This window comes from Takifugu flavidus, chromosome 1 (assembly GCF_003711565.1).
Source record: "Takifugu flavidus isolate HTHZ2018 chromosome 1, ASM371156v2, whole genome shotgun sequence".
Classification (NCBI taxonomy): Eukaryota; Metazoa; Chordata; class Actinopteri; order Tetraodontiformes; family Tetraodontidae; genus Takifugu; species Takifugu flavidus.
In genome coordinates this window covers 24,089,140-24,107,051 of record NC_079520.1, presented here as the reverse complement: position 1 = coordinate 24,107,051, position 17,912 = coordinate 24,089,140, and the positions used below count along the sequence as shown (strand labels likewise).

Here is a 17,912-nt window from a genome sequence, read left to right as displayed (position 1 = left end):
ATGGGGGGGGGGGGGGGGGGGGGGGTTGCTGAGGCTGTTAGATGATGGATGAGCTGACCTAGCTTCTGGTGACAGACAGAATGAAGCCACTTTAGGTCTGAGAGCAGAAGGGGCAGCTCAAGCCCCAGCAGAGGAGCCTGAAAGCTGCTCTCAGGTCCTTCGTCCACGTGCACGTTGATGTTCATCACAATTGAACGCAGCTCCTCTGTGCTACAGACAGTATTCCTTTGAGTCTGAAATGTATTCATTCTCCAAAAACAGTTTTTATATCATTAATAAATGGGGACCCTTGTAATTGATCCTCATAACTGGTTCTTTTGGATCAGTTGTCCTTTATTTTTTTGCTTCCATAATGGATGAGAGTAATCAAATTAGACAGAACAGACTTGGTAGGCAGCCTCTACAGAACAGAACAGGCTGCTACTGGGCTGCACCTGAGACCACCGCAATGCTGCGGACAGAAACGACCCCCGTACGAATGGATGTGGGGGTGCAGCTGTGTTTAAGGGCTGGTTATGCCCTCAGACACTATCAGCCCGAGTGTCAGCTTAGGCGTAAACAGACCTTTGGGCTAACATGTTAGCAGACTGTCCTTGGTTCAGAGTTAGCAGGAAACCTCTCATGATCCAATCACAAAGGCTGTTTTTTGCAAAAGTTTGAGCTAATGTTGGCTAGCAAGAATGCTTACAGTTTGTAAAAAAAAAATGCTCCTGTGGAGCATTCTGTCACTAGTCTGTGGTAACCCGCAAAGATCTGCCCGCTCAGCAGGTTGAGACAGGAGCCGCCACGTCGGCGGTGATTTGCCTCCGATTTTATGGTCCAGGCTGAGGACATTGGGAAATAGATTTTCTCCAGTTGACATAAAAGGGTTTAAAAAGGTGTTTGTGCTGAGCTAATTACCAGTTAGCTGTTCATCAGTTTGATGGGGCAAACTGGTGGTCTTCCCGTTACCGCGGCCTTAAATGCAACGCTACCAAAATCTTGATGAATGTGAGAGAGCTGCTTTTGGTTTAACCTGATCATGTTTGTTTGTCAGAATCATCAGAGCCACGGTGGAATATTCTTGTCTCTGCAGGCGTGCCTGTGGGCTGAGAGCGTTTGTTGATCCATGACAGGCTTTTCCAAAGCAGACCTACTGGAACTTAATTATTTAGCGCAGCAGGTCCGCCGCCTCTGCTGTCCGCTGTCGCAGGGATTTGCAGGGATGATGTGTCATTACAGAGAATGAGGGCAGAACATTCTATTCTTATGCAGGTACCATCAATCTTTCACCTTTCGCGGCCCAACTGTGTTTTTCTTTTAAGGAACGGGGCGTTTACTGCCCACCAGGGGTAGAATTGTTCAGCCTAACTGATCTAATATGATGTTAGCTTAACCAGAAGATGGTATCAAAGCACAAACTAATCCCTGGGGTAATTTATTTTATTTTAATGTCTCTTTTGAGCTTCATGAGGACAGTGTTCTATCAAATATTTTTACATAACCGAAGCAATTTGCGCTAATCCGAGTGGTATTAAAGAGCACGGAGGTTATTGTGGTTGAGTGATGAGGTGTGCGCCCGTGTTAGCGCGGCCACCCTGCAGATGGGAAAACTGGCGAAACTCTGGAGGGAAGAGTGAAAACTACAGAAAGTCGTTGTGGTTCAGGGATCTTTGTCTTTACGACGACGAGGGTCTGAGATTCGAGCGTTGTCCCATGCTGGAGGGAAATGCAGCTGTTGCCGCGGCTGTAGATCAAAGTTTTATTGTCAGCAAGGACTTTTTCAGAAAGTCACTTGGAAAAAGTGTTTGAGAGCCCAAAATGTTGCATTTTTCTAAAAACACGCTGACATTTAATCAATGTTTTATCTGAGCAATGTGACGATTTTAGGTCATTATCCCGACCTAATGAACTCATAATAATTACATTTACCTGGTTATTTATTTCTCTTTATTTGTGCCAGATACAAGCTTTTCCAGGGTGAGACTTCATTGCATTGCTAACATTTGCTATTGCTGCCTGACTCCATTTTAATAAAAGGACATGACTCCCTGCATGCATTTAACCCTTAAACTACTGCCGCGCCTACGATCTTTACCTGAAACGTTGTCTGCAAACCAGGAAACCGAGGCCTAAATATACCAGCTAACCCTTTTCATACATCTGACCGGTACTTTTGCAGTTCTTTAAGGGTTAATCAGATAGTTTAATGATATATTGCCTGTATAACACTGAATGCATGTCCTTTCCCAACAGAAAAACACTGGGAAAAATAGACTTTTCACCTTTTTTCACCAACACTTATGCTTATTTTCTCTCAAATACCTTTATATGATGCATTTTAGGAGAAGTACAATGTAACTTTTATGTTTTATTTCTTTGGTAAAACGATAGATCCAAATATCCCCTCATCTGATAATGTTTTATGGATTTAACCTTATTTTCCCCTCCCTAATAGTCCCATCGAATCCTGCCAGAACTTCTACAAAGACTTCACGCTGCAGATCGACATGGCCTTCAACATCTTCTTCCTGCTGTACTTTGGCCTGCGGGTAAGTGCGCTTTCGAACCCACAGTCGTCCAGTCTTCCATCCTTGACCTTTAACCTTTAAACTCTGCCGCAGTTCATCGCTGCCAACGACAAGCTGTGGTTCTGGCTGGAGGTGAACTCTGTGGTGGACTTCTTCACGGTCCCCCCGGTGTTTGTGTCGGTGTACCTGAACAGGAGCTGGCTCGGTAAGAACGCATGAAACAGTCCAGGGGTCCGCTCGGGCTGGTAGCGCCCCCTGGTGGACGTTATAGGCGCAGCAGCTTCCGGCGCTCGCAGGGACCCCAGATTAAGATTAAAGCTAAAAACGTCTCAATTTATTGATTCTTGGTGGTGAATCATGGTAGGGCTGAGCTTTAGTTAATCCTGTCATTAGTTCGGGGTCAGGTGACATGCATAAAGCCTTTGACCTTAACGTTTGGTCGTCATGTCAGTCGTTTAAACTCCTTTTCACAAAGGTTGTGCAGCAGAGGTCATTCACACTGACCTTCAGTCTCCTGCTGTAGGTCACAGATGGATTAAAAAGACACCTTTTGCTCTGTTTTATTGTGTGGAGTACTTTACTTGATAGGTCTACAAAGAGCTGCTGCCCTAAGAGAAATTTGTTTTTCCTCTACTGGGTTTATAATCTTCATCCTCTTTCGGCACTGATCACTCTTAAAGTCCACACGAGGCCTTCATAGGTGCCGTTGCATAACGCGCCTGTTTGTTTTCATATTAAAACCCTCCATCTGGAGCAATCTGCGGGTTCTTGGCGCCGTCTAGTGGACTTTAGTGAGTACAGCTTGTACCGCTTGTTGAGATGGTTCGGATCTTTGGATTTTCAAGAGCGTTTACATTTTATTGTTTATTGGTTTTAGGTTGTTTCCACATCTCTCCACTCAGCCTCCATGTAGAAAATTTCGACTTTGCTGCGGATCAAATCATGCAAACGTTGTAATTCCACCATCACCTCTGCTGCTCTCTTTCTGTTTGTGTAGGTGTTGTTTTTTTTGTTGTTGTTTGTTTGCTTTTGTTTTTTCAAACCTTTCATCTACATTTGGCTCCCACCCCTCCCGTCAGCTGTGATTTAGCTTGTTGCTCAGATTCCCTGCCAATGGAAGAATGGCTGAAAACCGGCTGAAGGGCGCGACGTGACGACGGAATTTTTCTGGCTGGAAAATAATCTGCATCTGTGTATCAACTGGGATTAGAGACTGATTGATTGGTTTAGTGAACTGTGGTGGAAACAGGTGGTGAGGTCATAATCTGATCCAGCCCTCATGTCTGATCATTTGGACACGTGTGCACGTGCAGAATGTGCTTGTGCTCATTGACGTTGACGTTTTAAGGAACCTATAAATTTGCCCCTGCTTAAATTACGCCTCCTGGTGAGGCGTTCAGGTCCTGTTGGGTGAAACTGCTTTTTTTCCCCACTCTGAACTGAAACACAAAAAGAGGCTTTTGGTATTAACGTCCCTAAACACCAAATGTTCCCGAACTGAAACGCTCTAATGGATGCTCCCTTACTTCCTGGAGCCTTAAACCTGCTGTCCAAACTTGGCGTCTCATCTGCTCCTGCGGAACAGCTCTGACGGTTGTCCCATTGACAGGAAGTGGACGCGTTTGACGCTGAACCGGCTGTGAAAGGGTCCATTATAACGGCGGAGCTGCAGAAAAGGGAGCAGCTGCTTTGGGGATCAGATGGAACCATAATTTGGTGGTATTTCCACACTTCTTCTCCGCGTCCTGATGATTTAAATGTTAACATAAACTACGACAGCAGTTATTACATCAGCTGTGATTAATTCCAGGATTACCCCAGACCCACTAAATCCATAAACACTATTTTTCCATGCTGGGCTTCGCTCTGGCTGCTTTTTTCCTGCTGTAGAACAGAGCAACATGCTGTTCCCATCCTAGATTAGAGGGGAAATTTGTCAAGAACAGTTGTGGGGGTGAGTGGATGAAATGTAGGTTACTTTGTAGAGCAGCTGACTGGCTGCCTTGCCTCTTGGTTTCCCTGGATGATTCCTAAAGGAGCTTACGCTCTAATATCCTGATGGGAAAGGGTTTCCATTAAGCTCGGCGAACACGCCTCATCCCGGCGAGAGAACAATAAAGATAAGTCAGATAAATAAATTTAAAAAAAGGCGCAACCTGTTGGCTGCTGTCATGAGAGCACCTGATTCTCTGGATTTTCCTCGGCTTTGTGGAGGAGGGTCACTTTCCTCCTCCATAAATTCCATAGTAGAGGCAGAATAGAGCAGGACTGGACTCTGGGCTCGGCATTAAGACGCAGCCATGATTCCTACTAAGATGTTAGCGTACCGGGGCCCTAATGGAGGGGTCCAAACCGAGACGCTGCCCAACACCAGAAGGCGGAAGAAGTCCACCGGGGAGCTCTTCCAGAAGGGCTACAGGGTCAGGATGGGCCACGGGCAGGTTGGCGAGAAAGAGGACCAGGACAGCATCTGGTACAGCCTGGGCGGATGCGTCCATGTAGTCTCATACTGGGGTAAGACCTGCTGGGGCAGCTTCAGGATTTGTCTTTTCGGTCCAGTCAGCGCGAGGAACGCGCTCTGGCGGGGAACAGCTCCGGTCCACATTTCATTTAAGATGATTTATGCCTGTTTATGCCAGCTGAGCGGCTGCCTTTGATTTGTACCGTTTTGGCGCGGAGCGCGAGGGGAGTCCGGCAGGGAAACTCTGGCTGCTCCATTTAACACAGCCATGATGGATTTTACCTGACCGCTCGCTCCCGGCTGCGGCGCGTTTCAGCCGTTTCCAGGCTCCAGTTGAGTCTGCGAAGCGCTCCGCGTCGTCATTTTGGGTGTTTTCCTCCGACGTTGTCGCCTCTCAGTTAATTTCACAATTGGCGGGAGGGATCGCGCTAACACCCGCGAGGCGTTCGGGCGCTCTCCGGCCGTGCAAATGACGTCACGTCTGTTTCCAGATGTTTCCACCTGTCTTTAATCACCTCTCTCACGTTGGGAGTTTATCCGTCGGGAGCAACTCATGTCGGATAGATAACCGCCGCCGGCGAGGGCTTGCGGATTAGACGGCGCTGGGCTCTTTCTCTTCCGTCACGGCTGATTTGACGGAGCATTTTTGTGTTGAAGTGAAACGAATGTTGGGAGGTTACTTACTCTGGATGAAAGCATGAAAGGTACGGCGAGCTCGCCGGCGACGCCGATGCTGATGCTGTTACTAACGACTGAACTTTGTGCTTCTTCTTCTTCTTCTCCCGCAGGCTTGAGGTTTTTAAGGGCCTTAAGGCTGATACAGTTCTCAGAAATTTTACAGTTTTTGAATATTCTGAAAACAAGGTAAGTCGCCGTTCATCTCGCGGGCTTTTAAATGTTGCCATGTGACCTTTGCATGTGAAACGTACCATTGTGCACGAAGAAGCCAAACGCTGATCTTAAATGAATTAAATAAATTGTGCCGCCTGGAATTTTCGGAACAAGTGCTTTTTGCGTCCTCGCTGCTGCCTATAAAAGCTTTTAGCACAGATGTGAGAGAGGGTTTACAGAGCAGCTTTAGAATAATCTCAACGAGTCGGAAGCACTTGTGCAGCAAGAACAGGTTCCGGATGAATCGGAAAGGTTCCACATATTTAAGGTCATCCTGGGGGGGAATGTAGACGTGCAGCAGCTCTGAGGATGCAAGAAGCTGATAATTCCCAGAAAGTGCTGCGCCTCATGCTCTTTCTTCTGTTGTTTTTGAATAAAACTAGCAACTCTATAAAGCTGGTGAACCTGTGTTCCATCTTCATAAGCACATGGCTCACCGCAGCAGGCTTCATTCACCTGGTAGGTTAGCGCTAGCCTAGCCTAGCAGCATCACAAGCACGTCGCCTGGAGCGCAGACAGGCGGCGGGCGTTGAACCCATCTCCACCTCTGTTCCAGGTGGAAAACTCAGGGGATCCTTGGGAAAACTTCCAAAATTCCCAGGCCCTTTCTTACTGGGAGTGTGTGTACCTGCTCATGGTTACTATGTCCACTGTTGGTTACGGAGACGTGTACGCCAAAACCACCCTGGGACGCCTCTTCATGGTCTTCTTCATCCTCGGTGGTTTGGTAAAAAACACATTTTTTACTTTTCCCTAGATTCTAGCGAGAGTCTCGGCCCCACTCGGGACTTTAATGGCTTTCTGGCTCGTTACCGCAGTAACCAGAGTGATGCACATTTATTACATCATGTTTAGAGTTTGTTAACGAATGTTGACAGAGTTTTTGTGTTTATTAACTGTGTGAAGCACTGCGGTTTCAGGTGGCCCCTCTTCCTCCTCCTCTCCTTCCTTTTTCCAACAAACACAATGACTCAGGGATGATTAATCAAAGCCTGACATGATGGATGAAGCGGCGTTAGCACTCTAAACATGGATCAGGGAGGGAAAAAACAACTCCAAAAGCTCAAGTTTAAGGAGTTTCTGTGGATGTTTGACTAAATGTCTGTAGATAAGTACATTTTTTAAGGGAGGATTCTGGCGGTTGTTTTTGGCGACACACTGACGTGCTGTAAACTATCAGTTAGCATCTTGGATTAGCGTTCGATCGGATATCGATTTTTTTACTTCCACAAGCTGGTTGAATGATTGATTTTACTGTACAAATGCCACCAGAAAGATGAATAGAATGAAATTAGAGGAGTTCCATTATGGTATTCCTGTAAATGAGTCGGCTTAATTAACTCTGAAATGGGCTCTTTTAGATAATAAAAGCCCTAATCATAAGTTCAGTTGAACCAACGAACGTTTGGAGTCAAATTTAACGCTAAACCTGGAAAAATCAGCTTTACTTGCGTTCATTTAACGGAGCCGGCAGCGCTCTGGTCATCAGTTGGGCTTTGCCATCCGATCAAACCCGTCGGTCGTGTGTGTTTGTTGGTGGAAACATGGCACATAAGGCTGTCTCTGATCTCATTCTCTTCTGCTCTTGTCACAGATTGACATTCTCCTCCTCAGCTGTCATTTTCCTCCTAATTTCCTCGCATGTCCGTAAATATCGGCCTTCCGATTTCCTGGATTTTTCCATTTTCATACTACTTGATCCCTGGGATGTAACTCCAGGCTACATTCACGCGACCAATCTCCTCATTCTTGTTGAAATTAACATTAACACCACTGCACATTCAGCAGTTTTAAAAAAAGTGGAGCACCTGCTCTTCTTCTTCTTTTTTTAGTCTCTCCTTCTGTCTCCTATCTTCTCCTTAGGCCATGTTTGCCAGCTACGTCCCTGAAATCATAGAGTTAATAGGAAACCGCAAGAAATATGGTGGTTCCTATAGTGCGGTTAATGGGAGAAAGTAAGTATTGACGGAGGCTCTGCTGCCTCCGCTGCAGTAGAACCTTCTCTGCATGCCTTTTCTTTGTCTTTTCCACGCATGTAGGCCATGTTTGCTCGCTACGTGCCAGAAATTGCCGCTCTCATCCTAAATCGGAAGAAATACGGAGGGAGTTATAACTCGACCCGAGGGAGAAAGTAAGTCAAACTGCTGGAGACAGGAAGAGAACATGTGCTGGTGTGGTTGGTGTGACTCCAGTGGCCCTCTCTTAAAGAGGTCGCCCCTCTTTGTTTGGGTAAAATGGTCGCCATGGAAACTCATTTGAGATTTTTGTGATCTCAGCTAGCAGAAAAGTCACACTGTGACTGAAGAATTGGCCAATAAATGCTGAATGTGCACATTTGAATGTACAGCTGTTTTGTGTATGTGTGTTGCTTGTAGAAACATCAGCTTTTACTCTGCAAGGCGAATCTGAAAGTGATTTGTGTCCGTTCGAGACTGTGAAAACATTATTTCTCGCAACCTTTTGAGTTATTTCTCCCTTTTTCAAAAAATTCTTAAATGACGTCAGCAGCTCAGAAACCGACCAAATCACTTCAAAACCAGATTTGATTTGCACTTGTGGTATTTAATCACGCCCGATCGTAAATTTGGTGCATGTAGGATTTTCTCTGTAGTAAAATGGATCACTTTTGCTAAAGTTAAGTATTTAAAAGTAATATTAGCCGCTAGCTAACATAGCCTAACGCTAAATTCAGAGAGAAAATTCTGCATGTCTGGAACGACGCTGCTTCTTGTGGTTGTGGCAGATTTGTTTTCACTCATCTAGGCTTCTCATCTCCACAAAAAGTCACCAGAATTCCAGTTTATAACCCAAAGATCAGCAGCACGCTGCCATAAACATCCATTTATGACGCACATTCGTTAAAGCTCATGTTTTATGACTGGATCGGGGTCTCCCATCCCGCCCTGCCGCCATCAATGCTTCATGCTACGCTGCTGTGTAGCGCTACTTTACGCTTGGCTTTAGAACATTCTTGGCCTTTATTCTTCAGTCTAACCGACACCAAAACTCTCAAGTTTAACTTTTCACTTTCTCGCCCGAGCTCAGCTGACAAACCGGGTGCCGATCAGGCACAGTACCAAGCAACCAGGCAGTTAGCACGTGTTAGCATGTGAGTTAGCGCTAGCTTCCGCATCCGCACTTTGACGTTCCGCCTGTTTTTCTATGTAGCAACAGTAAGTCCCCTTTTGTATTTCTTAAAATATCTTTTTAATGTGCAGTTTTAGCTTCTGTCTTTAGCTTTTTCTGTTGTTTAGCTCCTCGTTGTGATTGGATTAGCTTAGTTTAGGATGTATTTGGATTTTCTAGCTGTGCTGGAACTTGATGCTTTTTATGCTTTTACTCATTTATACAGAAACTAAAACCTAATTTTACATGTGTTATTAAAGCTTCGCTGCTTCTGATAATCAGAAAATATTTTTTTTAGCATTATTGTAACTTGTACATTATTTATTTGGATTATTGTGTATTTCTGCCACAGCAGGGAGCCTTTATTGAGGAGTAAAATCCAGCCTTAGAATTCTCTCATAAATGTTTAATGCTGCAATGGAAAAATGACTCTGAACTGATGTCCTAATCTCCATCCAAGTCTAATCCCTTAATCTGATGCGGACATCCACAGCCTCCACCTTTAGTCCTCGCTCTCCAGCGTCTCCCCGTGACCCTTTTTTATGTCCCGTATTCCTGATTTTGTCCCGGTTATCCCTGTTATTCCATCAGCCGGTGTCATTTTTCATTATTCCACCTCCTTTTGCAGGCACATCGTGGTCTGTGGTCACATAACGCTCGAGAGTGTGTCCAACTTCCTCAAAGACTTCCTACACAAGGACAGGGACGATGTCAATGTAGAAATTGTTTTTCTCCATAAGTGAGTAGGAAACGCGTGCGACGTGTGCGCGGCGTTGTGTGTCTGTGGAGCTCGGGCGGCGGTTTCTCCTCAAACTGAAGGCTTTTTCTCTCATTCTCCCAGTATTTCCCCTAATCTTGAGCTGGAAGCCTTGTTCAAGCGCCACTTCACCCAGGTGGAGTTCTACCAGGGATCCGTCCTGAACCCACATGACCTGGCCAGAGTCAAGGTGCCAGAATCCTGAGTCCTGCTCCCTCTCCAGGGCACGTTTCAGACAGGAAGTCTCTTAAATGTCTGATTTTTATCCCTTTTTTTGTTTTTTGAAACTCCAGATTGAATCAGCCGACGCCTGTTTGATCCTGGCCAACAAATACTGCGCCGACCCCGACGCGGAGGACGCGTCCAACATCATGAGGTAAACCCCAAGACGCCGCTCTGTTCCTGAAGATAGCGTTCATCCCAAACAAAAGGGACACCAGGAACTATTTCCTGTTCCAAATCTCGTAAAATGGCGTCCGCATCGCAAACCGGAGCACGACCGTGTGCGTTTAGGAAACGCCGTCACATGACCTTTGCTCCCCCTCCAGAGTAATCTCCATCAAGAACTACCATCCGAAAATCCGGATTATCACTCAGATGCTGCAGTACCACAACAAGGTGGGCGGCGCAGGTCTTTGACGGTTCCGGTTCCGAGCGCTGACAGCTGCAGACGTGCACGTTTTCCTCTCTGCAGGCTCACCTGCTCAACATCCCCAGCTGGGCCTGGAAGGAGGGCGACGACGCCATTTGTCTGGCGGAGCTGAAGCTGGGCTTCATCGCCCAGAGCTGCCTGGCTCAGGGGCTCTCCACCATGCTGGCCAACCTTTTCTCCATGAGGTCCTTCATCAAGGTAGCCGTCGCCGGTCCGTCTGTGCCGGCCGGATTAGTCGGCAGGCAGATTAGGCAGAGGAACAGAATTTAATCAGGCGCGATTTTGTCTTGATGTTTTCAATAAATGAATCCTCCTGCGATGAACGCGCGTCAGATCGAGGAGGACACGTGGCAGAAGTATTACCTGGAAGGAGTAGCCAACGAGATGTACACGGAGTACCTGTCCAGCGCCTTCGTGGGCCTGTCCTTCCCCGTCATTTGCGAGTAAGTTTCCCCGAAATGAGGATGTATTCAAGATAAAAGAGGCGGTTTGTTTTCCCGTCCACGACTTTGGGCCTTTCTGCTTTGGTGACGGAAGGTCGGCCAGTTTTTACTCTCTAATCCCAGAACCGTGTCAGAAACCATCCCGATTATCTTCTTACGTAGCAGCTTCGTCCGCCGCCGCAGGTCATCAGAATGTGACCTCGCCAGGCTGCTGGTGGATGAAAATAAGATGTTACTGTCACTCCTGTGTCCTCAGGATCTTTAAATATTCCTTTTAATGTCAAATAATTCCTGTAACTGTGTTATTAAATGTTGGATTTAGTTAAGACGCCATAAATGACGTGATCGTCAGTTAGAAAACGATCCTTAAAGCTGATTTACAGTCAATAACAAATAATTTGTGCCCACAAAGTCTAATCCTATCCAATTCTTCCAGAATCTGCTACGTGAAGCTAAAGCTGCTACTGATAGCAATAGAATACAAGTCGGATCAAAGGGAAAGCAGGTAAGAACGTGTGCCGAACAGGATTTTTGTCTTTAAAATCACCATTAGGGATGTGTGCAGGAGTCTCCGCTGCTTTAACGATGGCCTCGGTTCCTCGGTTTGACGGCACGGACGAGGTCGAACGCAACATTCCTGTGCAAACAGAGGCTGAAAACTACTCCGCTCTGCCGCTGATTATTCCTAACGTTGGGATCGTTTTCCCTCCCAGCACCCTGATCAACCCTGGGAACCACGTGAAGGTGCAGGAGGGGACTCTGGGCTTCTTCATTGCCAGCGATGCCAAAGAAGTGAAGAGGTACCAAAAACTCAGAACTAAGAGTCAACTTGGCCTTAAACTCCTTTTTTTTTTTTTTTACATTTTAACCATCTGTTGGGTTTCTGGGGGGAATTTCACAGACTTTTTCTCCAGCTAGAAGGTCATTAGATGGAGCTGTTAGCAGCTAGCTTTTATCTGCTGCAGCTTTGAACATAAGCATTAAGGATCTTCTTTACAAAAAGAATCAAGCCACCATCAATGATTGATTCTTAGTCTGGTGGTTCTGGGATGTGGATCCTAGCTGACGTGGTGAGCCCTTCTGTTGCTCCGCAGGGCGCTGTATTACTGTAAAGCCTGCCACGATGACATCACAGACCCCAAAAGGATAAAGAAATGCGGATGCAAGAAATGTAAGTGACTCCCAGTTCGACAGGCTTAATCTCCAGTCCGCCATTTACGTCCTGTTTTCTTTATGTTCTTGGGTTTATGAATGAAAAGAAAAGTGGAGGTTCCCCAGCAGCACGGTCTTTGACCTCTCTTTGATCTTTGAACGGAAACGGATTGACGTCCGTGCTTAAATATTCTTTTGGGTGAACTGGATCCTGGTGTGTTGTGTATTGAGAACTTGGAGAGCTCTGTTCCTTCTCTGTAGCCTGATGGGTATCTCCTCCATGCGGTTCCCAGCTGCTGTAGGTTCACAGTAAAGTGAGAACGCCTCTTAAACCACCGGCCGAACTGTCTCTATGTGCTTTTGGTCTATGCATGTTGGAGTTTTTCCCTCGTTTTTTTTGCTTTGTTGTCTTTAAAAAGCTATCTGCGCTGATATAGATGAAGTGTTGACGGTTTCTCTGAGGGACCGTTGACAGATAACGTGTCCAACAACAAAACTGCTTTTAACATGTGATGTGTTTTCTTCCTGCTGCTTTGGAATTTTGCTTTAAAAAATGATCACTTTATAGTGATATACTGTGAGTAAGGATTTATTCACTCACTGGTAAAACAAAAAAAAAGCCAGAAAAAAGAGAAAACCAGCCTGCCTCCCTTTACCGAAGGAACTGTGGATGTGACCCTAAATGTTGCATGAATAATAGTTGATGCTGCCTGAAACCTGTCTGTCTCTCTGTCTGTCTGTCAGTCTAAGAAAACAGAGCGACTAATCCTACTAATAAAGTAACATTTGTATCAGATTGTAGATATGAATGTGCATGTTATGACTTCCTGTGTTTATGTACGTCCTCGCTCGTCGGCGTGTAGTACCGTCGGTCGCCACTAGATGTCCTCGATCTACCAATTTAGGAAAGAGGCCCATTTTAGCTGATGAGTGTCCCAGAGCCGTAAAGTCCACCGAGGTGACCACACAGTTTGTTCCAGCACATCTGACAGTTATTTTATGTAAAATTAGTGTGTTTTCTGCTTTTTTGTTTTATTTGACAATGTCTAATGACTTTATGGACTAATATAATTTCACGAGCTTCTCGAGATTGTTGTTTTACATGGGACATTATTTCATAGAGATCTCTGTTTGATCATCCCAGAGTTTATATTTGGAAGCAGGACATATAATAAAGCTGTTGGATTTGCCCCGGGCGTACAGAATTTGATATGTCGGCAGCTGGCATGGTCCCCGACCTGCCCTCTCCCCCTCTGGTGTCACAACCACATGGCTCTTCCATACCTTTGCTGTTGTTCCCCAGTTATTTCAACAGTAGCCTAACCCAAATCGCCCGCAAAACATGGGGGATCATTTGACATTCCTGCTGTGACAGGCGAACAATGTGGAGTTTCTCCTGTGTATCCCAGCAGCAGCCTTCCTCTGTGCGCCATCATGTCTCCCTCGACATTAACCTGCTCTTCCTCTCCTCTCGTCTGACCCCCTGACTGTAGCCAAGACGCCCGCCTACAAGAACATGAGCCTGGCATGTTGTTTTGATTGCGGCCGCTCAGAGCAGGACTGCCCTTGCATGCCAGATAACGTGCGTTGTAACGTGGACTTCCCCCAGCACCACATCCCACTCTCCGCTGTCTCTGTTAATGATTACTCAGCCACTTTACGTGCCTGTAAGTTGTTGCCATGACGTGCTTTTGGGTGTCTGTGGGGGGCGCTGTGTTAGCCGTGCGCTGCTGTCTGTGCTGTGTAGCTGTAGCCGCTGTGTCACTGTCGTGGCTACGGACGTGGCTTCGCTTGTGTCGCTGCATTTGGAGGTGAAGTGTAGCCGTGGTGAAGCATGCGGGTGGAGCTGTGTCATGTTTTCAAATGAAACTTTAACTAATTTAACTGGTTTCCCTTTACTAGTTGCCATAAATGCTTCAAAACGTGTTCAAGTGTCACAGGAGAGGGAAGGAAACCCCCAAACGGCTGACTTGAGCCTGATATTTGCTGCCTGCAGAAATAACCGTCTGTTGAGATGAATGAACCCCACTGATGATGGATTCAAACAGGGCAGTTTTCTGAGCACCTGGGGGGGTTCCAGAGCATTCTGAGCTTAATGTACTGGTATAATTTAATTAAGATAAAAAATATGAACCGCCACCGAAAAACACTTTGAAAATAACGTCTGCAGAAGAATTGTTGGTTTCTGACTTATGATGATAAATTATCGTAAATAAACGGGAAGATAATGGAAGAAAAGGATCCTATAAATTCATAATTTTGCCCGTACGACCCCTCTACGCCAGAGGGCGTCTGAAACTGTTGATGGATTGCAGGAGGCATGAAGAATGTGTCTCGTGTCTGCAGAGCGTTGATACCATGCGCTGGAAACCATCGGAGAACGTCACGCACTCTTAGCGACCGCGCGGCGTTCAAGGACCAGGCTGCGTGTGTGCGAACATCTCAGGGCATTCGCCGCCCCTCAACATGTCTTCCGGGGCGAAGCGTCGCCAGGCTGGCTCAGCCCGAGCCCGGCTCTGCGGCTGCTGTCTACACGGAGCAGGAGCGGCGCCGAGCGGGGCCTTATACGGCCTGACACCGAAATTATGTTTGCATTTTCATTTTTGGAGCACTACCGGTTGTCATGAAACTCAGCCTGACAGTTCGTAACCACCAGGCAGCCCAGCTTCCCCCCCGCCCCTCTCCTCCTCTCTGGTTGTGGGACAGATGCTAGCCTGTTAGCCCTGCGACTCTGCTCGCACCCTCCGATTGCAGGCGACAGATGCCAGGACCAGCGAGGTCCCCGTTTGAACACCACTGTCACTGTCCCCCCTCCAGCTCAACACGTGACCTTTATCACGAGCGCAGGGTCGAGCGGAGGTACTAATGAGCGCCGCGGCTCCAGAAATCTGCTCAGGAAAGGGCTTTGCAGGTGGCGTCAGGCAATACTCTTCATTTAAGCACAAGATTATTGACCGTTAGCAGTTAAATAGATGCTTACAGGTCACATGATCTCTAATTCGATCCTAAAATAAACCATATTTATGTTTAACCTGACACCTCAAGCATGTACAGTCTCATCGCTTGGCCTGTGTTGTCTTTAGGCGTCGCTTCTGTTATTTTTGCAGTGTTTGAACAGAAATCTGTCCGTTTTCAGTTGCCACTTGTGGTTTATGGTTTGGTTTCCTGACGATGTCTTCCTCTCCTCTGCCTCTCTCCCGCTTCTCAGCCAAGAACAGCTACAACGGATACATCAAATCAAGTAAGTTCTGACTTCTGCTCTTCCCCTTTTCCATCTGCCGCTGTCTCCTGTCTGCTACCTGTCAGATTTCAGTGTTTGTGCTCATCGCTCTGCACAGTCTCTCATCATCCATCGCCGAGGATCAAATCCGGGGGGGTTTGGTGGCAGCTCGGCAGCAGGTGGCGCTGCTGCTCCATTCTGCAGGAATGGGGAATGCCTCTGGAGGAAAGCAGGGAGGGTTTATAAGCAAGGAGGCTTCCATGGCTCCTCGGTGGGACGTCCACTGTAACGGCACTGGTGACGGGCAACAAATGTGCCACAACATGTGGCGGCGCAGAAGTGCTGTGCCTGTTTGACGTGGGCCAGATGATCGGAGGAGGTCAGGAGCAGAGAGGATAATCTGTCAGACAGCTGACTGTTGAAATAATCATCTCTCCTCTCCAGCTTCAGCTCCCAGACATTTTTTTTTTTGATCGAGGGGGAACGGGGCTTCCTTTTGTGTCTCTGCACGTTCTTAGTTCCACTTGAACTGGAGCCGTGTTCCTTCATGTTGGGAGCTGCACGTTCGCCCCTCCATCGGGCTGGAGCAGCGTAAAGCAGCTCCCAGTTGTTAATCCACGCTGTCACCTCCCTGTTTTTATGGCATAACAATAGCTGAAACACCTGAAAGCGTGCTTATTAATTCATGTTTTATTATGAATATTGGAGTGAACGTCAAAGCCAGCCTTTCATCAGTGGCTATATCAAGTGGTTAAGTGGTATTTAATAAAAATGAGGTATTTTAATTATTCAGTTATTAGCATTCTTCTGCCAGAAAGGATTACCCCTAAAAAACTCAGCGATTGTACTTAAATTACGATAAGAGTGTGAAGATGTTTTATTAACACCGCAGCTCCGAGGGACGTCGGCGCAGCTCAGATCCCTCCAGGTTCCTGTGAACAGCTAAAGGATCAGTTCACCCAAATAACCACCTGGTTTTCAAACAGGGCTGATTTAATCCACATGGTTTATATCAGTACAGTAACGGGAGAGGAGGGGAGAGGAAGGGAGAGGAGAGAAAGGGAGGGGAGAGGAAGGAGAGGAGGGGAGAGGAGAGGAAGGGGAGGAGAGGAGAGGAAGGGGAGGAGAGGAGAGAAAGGGAGGGGAGAGGAGGAAGGGAGAGGAGAGGAAGGGAGAGGAGGAGAGGAGAGAGGAGAGGGAGGAGAGGAGAGGGAGAGGAGAGGAAGGGAGAGGAGGGGAGAGAGGAAGGGAGAGGAAGGAGGAGAGGAGGCGAGGAGAGGAAGGGAGAGGAGAGGAGGGCGAGGAGAGGAAGGGAGGAGGGAGAGAGAGGAGAGGGAGGGGGGAGGAGATGAGAGAAGGGGAGAGGAGAGGAGAGTAAGGGAGAGGGGAGGGAGGGAGGAAAGAGGGGAGGAGAGGAGAGGAGGAGAGTAAGAGAGGGGAGAGGAGAGGAGGGGAGGAGAGGAAGGAGAGGAGGGGGAGGAGAGGAAGGAGAGAGAGGAGAGAGGGGAGGAGAGAGAGGAGAGGAGAGGAGAGGGAGAGGAAGGAGAGGAGAGGAGGGGAGAGGGGGGAGAGGAGGGGAGAGAGGAGAGGAGAGGAGGGGAGAGGAGAGGGAGAGGAGGGGGAGGAGAGGAGAGGAGGAGGGGAGAGGGGAGGAGAGGAAGGAGAGGAGGAGGAGGAGAGGGAGGAGGAGGAGAGGAAGGGAGAGGAGGGGAGGGGAGGGAGGGGAGAGAGGGGAGGAGAGGAGAGGAGGAGAGTAAGAGAGGGGAGAGGAGAGGAGGGGAGGAGGGGGGAGGAGAGGAAGGGAGAGGAGGGGGGAGGAGAGGAAGGGAGAGGAGGAGAGAGGAGGAGGAGAGGAGAGGGGAGGGGAGAGGAAAGGAAAGGAAGAGAGGAGGGGAGAGGAAAGGAAGGGAGAGGAGGGGGGAGGAGAGGAAGGGAGAGGAGGGGAGAGGAAAGGAGGGAGGGGAGAGAGGAAGGGAGAGGAGAGAGGAGAGGAGAGGAGGAAGAGAGGAGGGGAGAGGAGATGAAGGCAGGAGAGAGCAGAGGAGAGGAGAGGAGAGGAGGGGAGAGGAGGAAAGGAAGAGAGGAGAGGGGAGGAGAGGAGGACCAGTCAGGTGATCTCCCCAGCCTCCCCTTACAGCAGCGTAGCTAAGATGGAAGCCAAAGAAATTAGACCCCCCCCCCAATCTGACCCTGATGATATTTAGGTGCCTGTAAGAGGAGTCACATGATCTCTTTTGTCAATACCTGCCAGAACTGTTGCTGCTGCCTTCTGGATCCTCTGGAGGCTTCTCAAAGGATTCTTCTGATCACACTGACCGACAACAGTCCAGCCTGGACGGAACCATTGCTGGATTATCTTTCAGAATGATGCTGGGCCACTATTTTCCCAATCTTTGCAATGTTTCGCAACCGAAAAAAGGCCATGTTTATTTGTGAGTTAAAGGGTACCGCTTGATCAAAGTGATCCTTCAGAGAGATTAGAGAGCGATGCTGTGATCTAATCCATCCCTGAGAAGTTTCGGACCACAGCCCAGTGGCTCCAGTCAGTAATCTTCCTTTCCCTCCTCTTTATTGAGCCGTAGACGGGGGCCCCCTGATCCAGTCGCACAGTTTTCAGTCCGAGTCAGCCGTCCTGAACCACAGCTCGGCCCCAGAGGTCAGCGAGGGACGCTGCTGTGGGGTCTCCGCTGCGTCCGTCCC

At 47.8% G+C, this 17,912-nt stretch overlaps 1 protein-coding gene across 14 annotated transcripts in view; it reads left to right on the top strand.

Annotated features, from left to right (window-relative positions):
- The window catches only part of LOC130535860 (calcium-activated potassium channel subunit alpha-1-like), a 53,812-nt gene that overhangs the window by 23,097 nt on the left and 12,803 nt on the right, over positions 1–17,912 (top strand). For 5 of the 14 annotated variants that reach the window (XM_057051435.1, XM_057051694.1, XM_057051255.1 and 2 more), the window contains exons 4-20: positions 2,438–2,531; positions 2,604–2,715; positions 5,760–5,835; positions 6,246–6,321; positions 6,419–6,589; positions 7,726–7,817; positions 9,617–9,727; positions 9,830–9,935; positions 10,039–10,121; positions 10,294–10,363; positions 10,440–10,595; positions 10,731–10,840; positions 11,277–11,345; positions 11,554–11,640; positions 11,935–12,011; positions 13,486–13,659; positions 15,201–15,233. In XM_057051435.1, coding sequence (XP_056907415.1) covers positions 2,438–2,531; positions 2,604–2,715; positions 5,760–5,835; positions 6,246–6,321; positions 6,419–6,589; positions 7,726–7,817; positions 9,617–9,727; positions 9,830–9,935; positions 10,039–10,121; positions 10,294–10,363; positions 10,440–10,595; positions 10,731–10,840; positions 11,277–11,345; positions 11,554–11,640; positions 11,935–12,011; positions 13,486–13,659; positions 15,201–15,233 — 1,697 coding nt within the window. The other 9 variants (XM_057052361.1, XM_057051347.1, XM_057051858.1 and 6 more) reach the window with 7 other exon arrangements.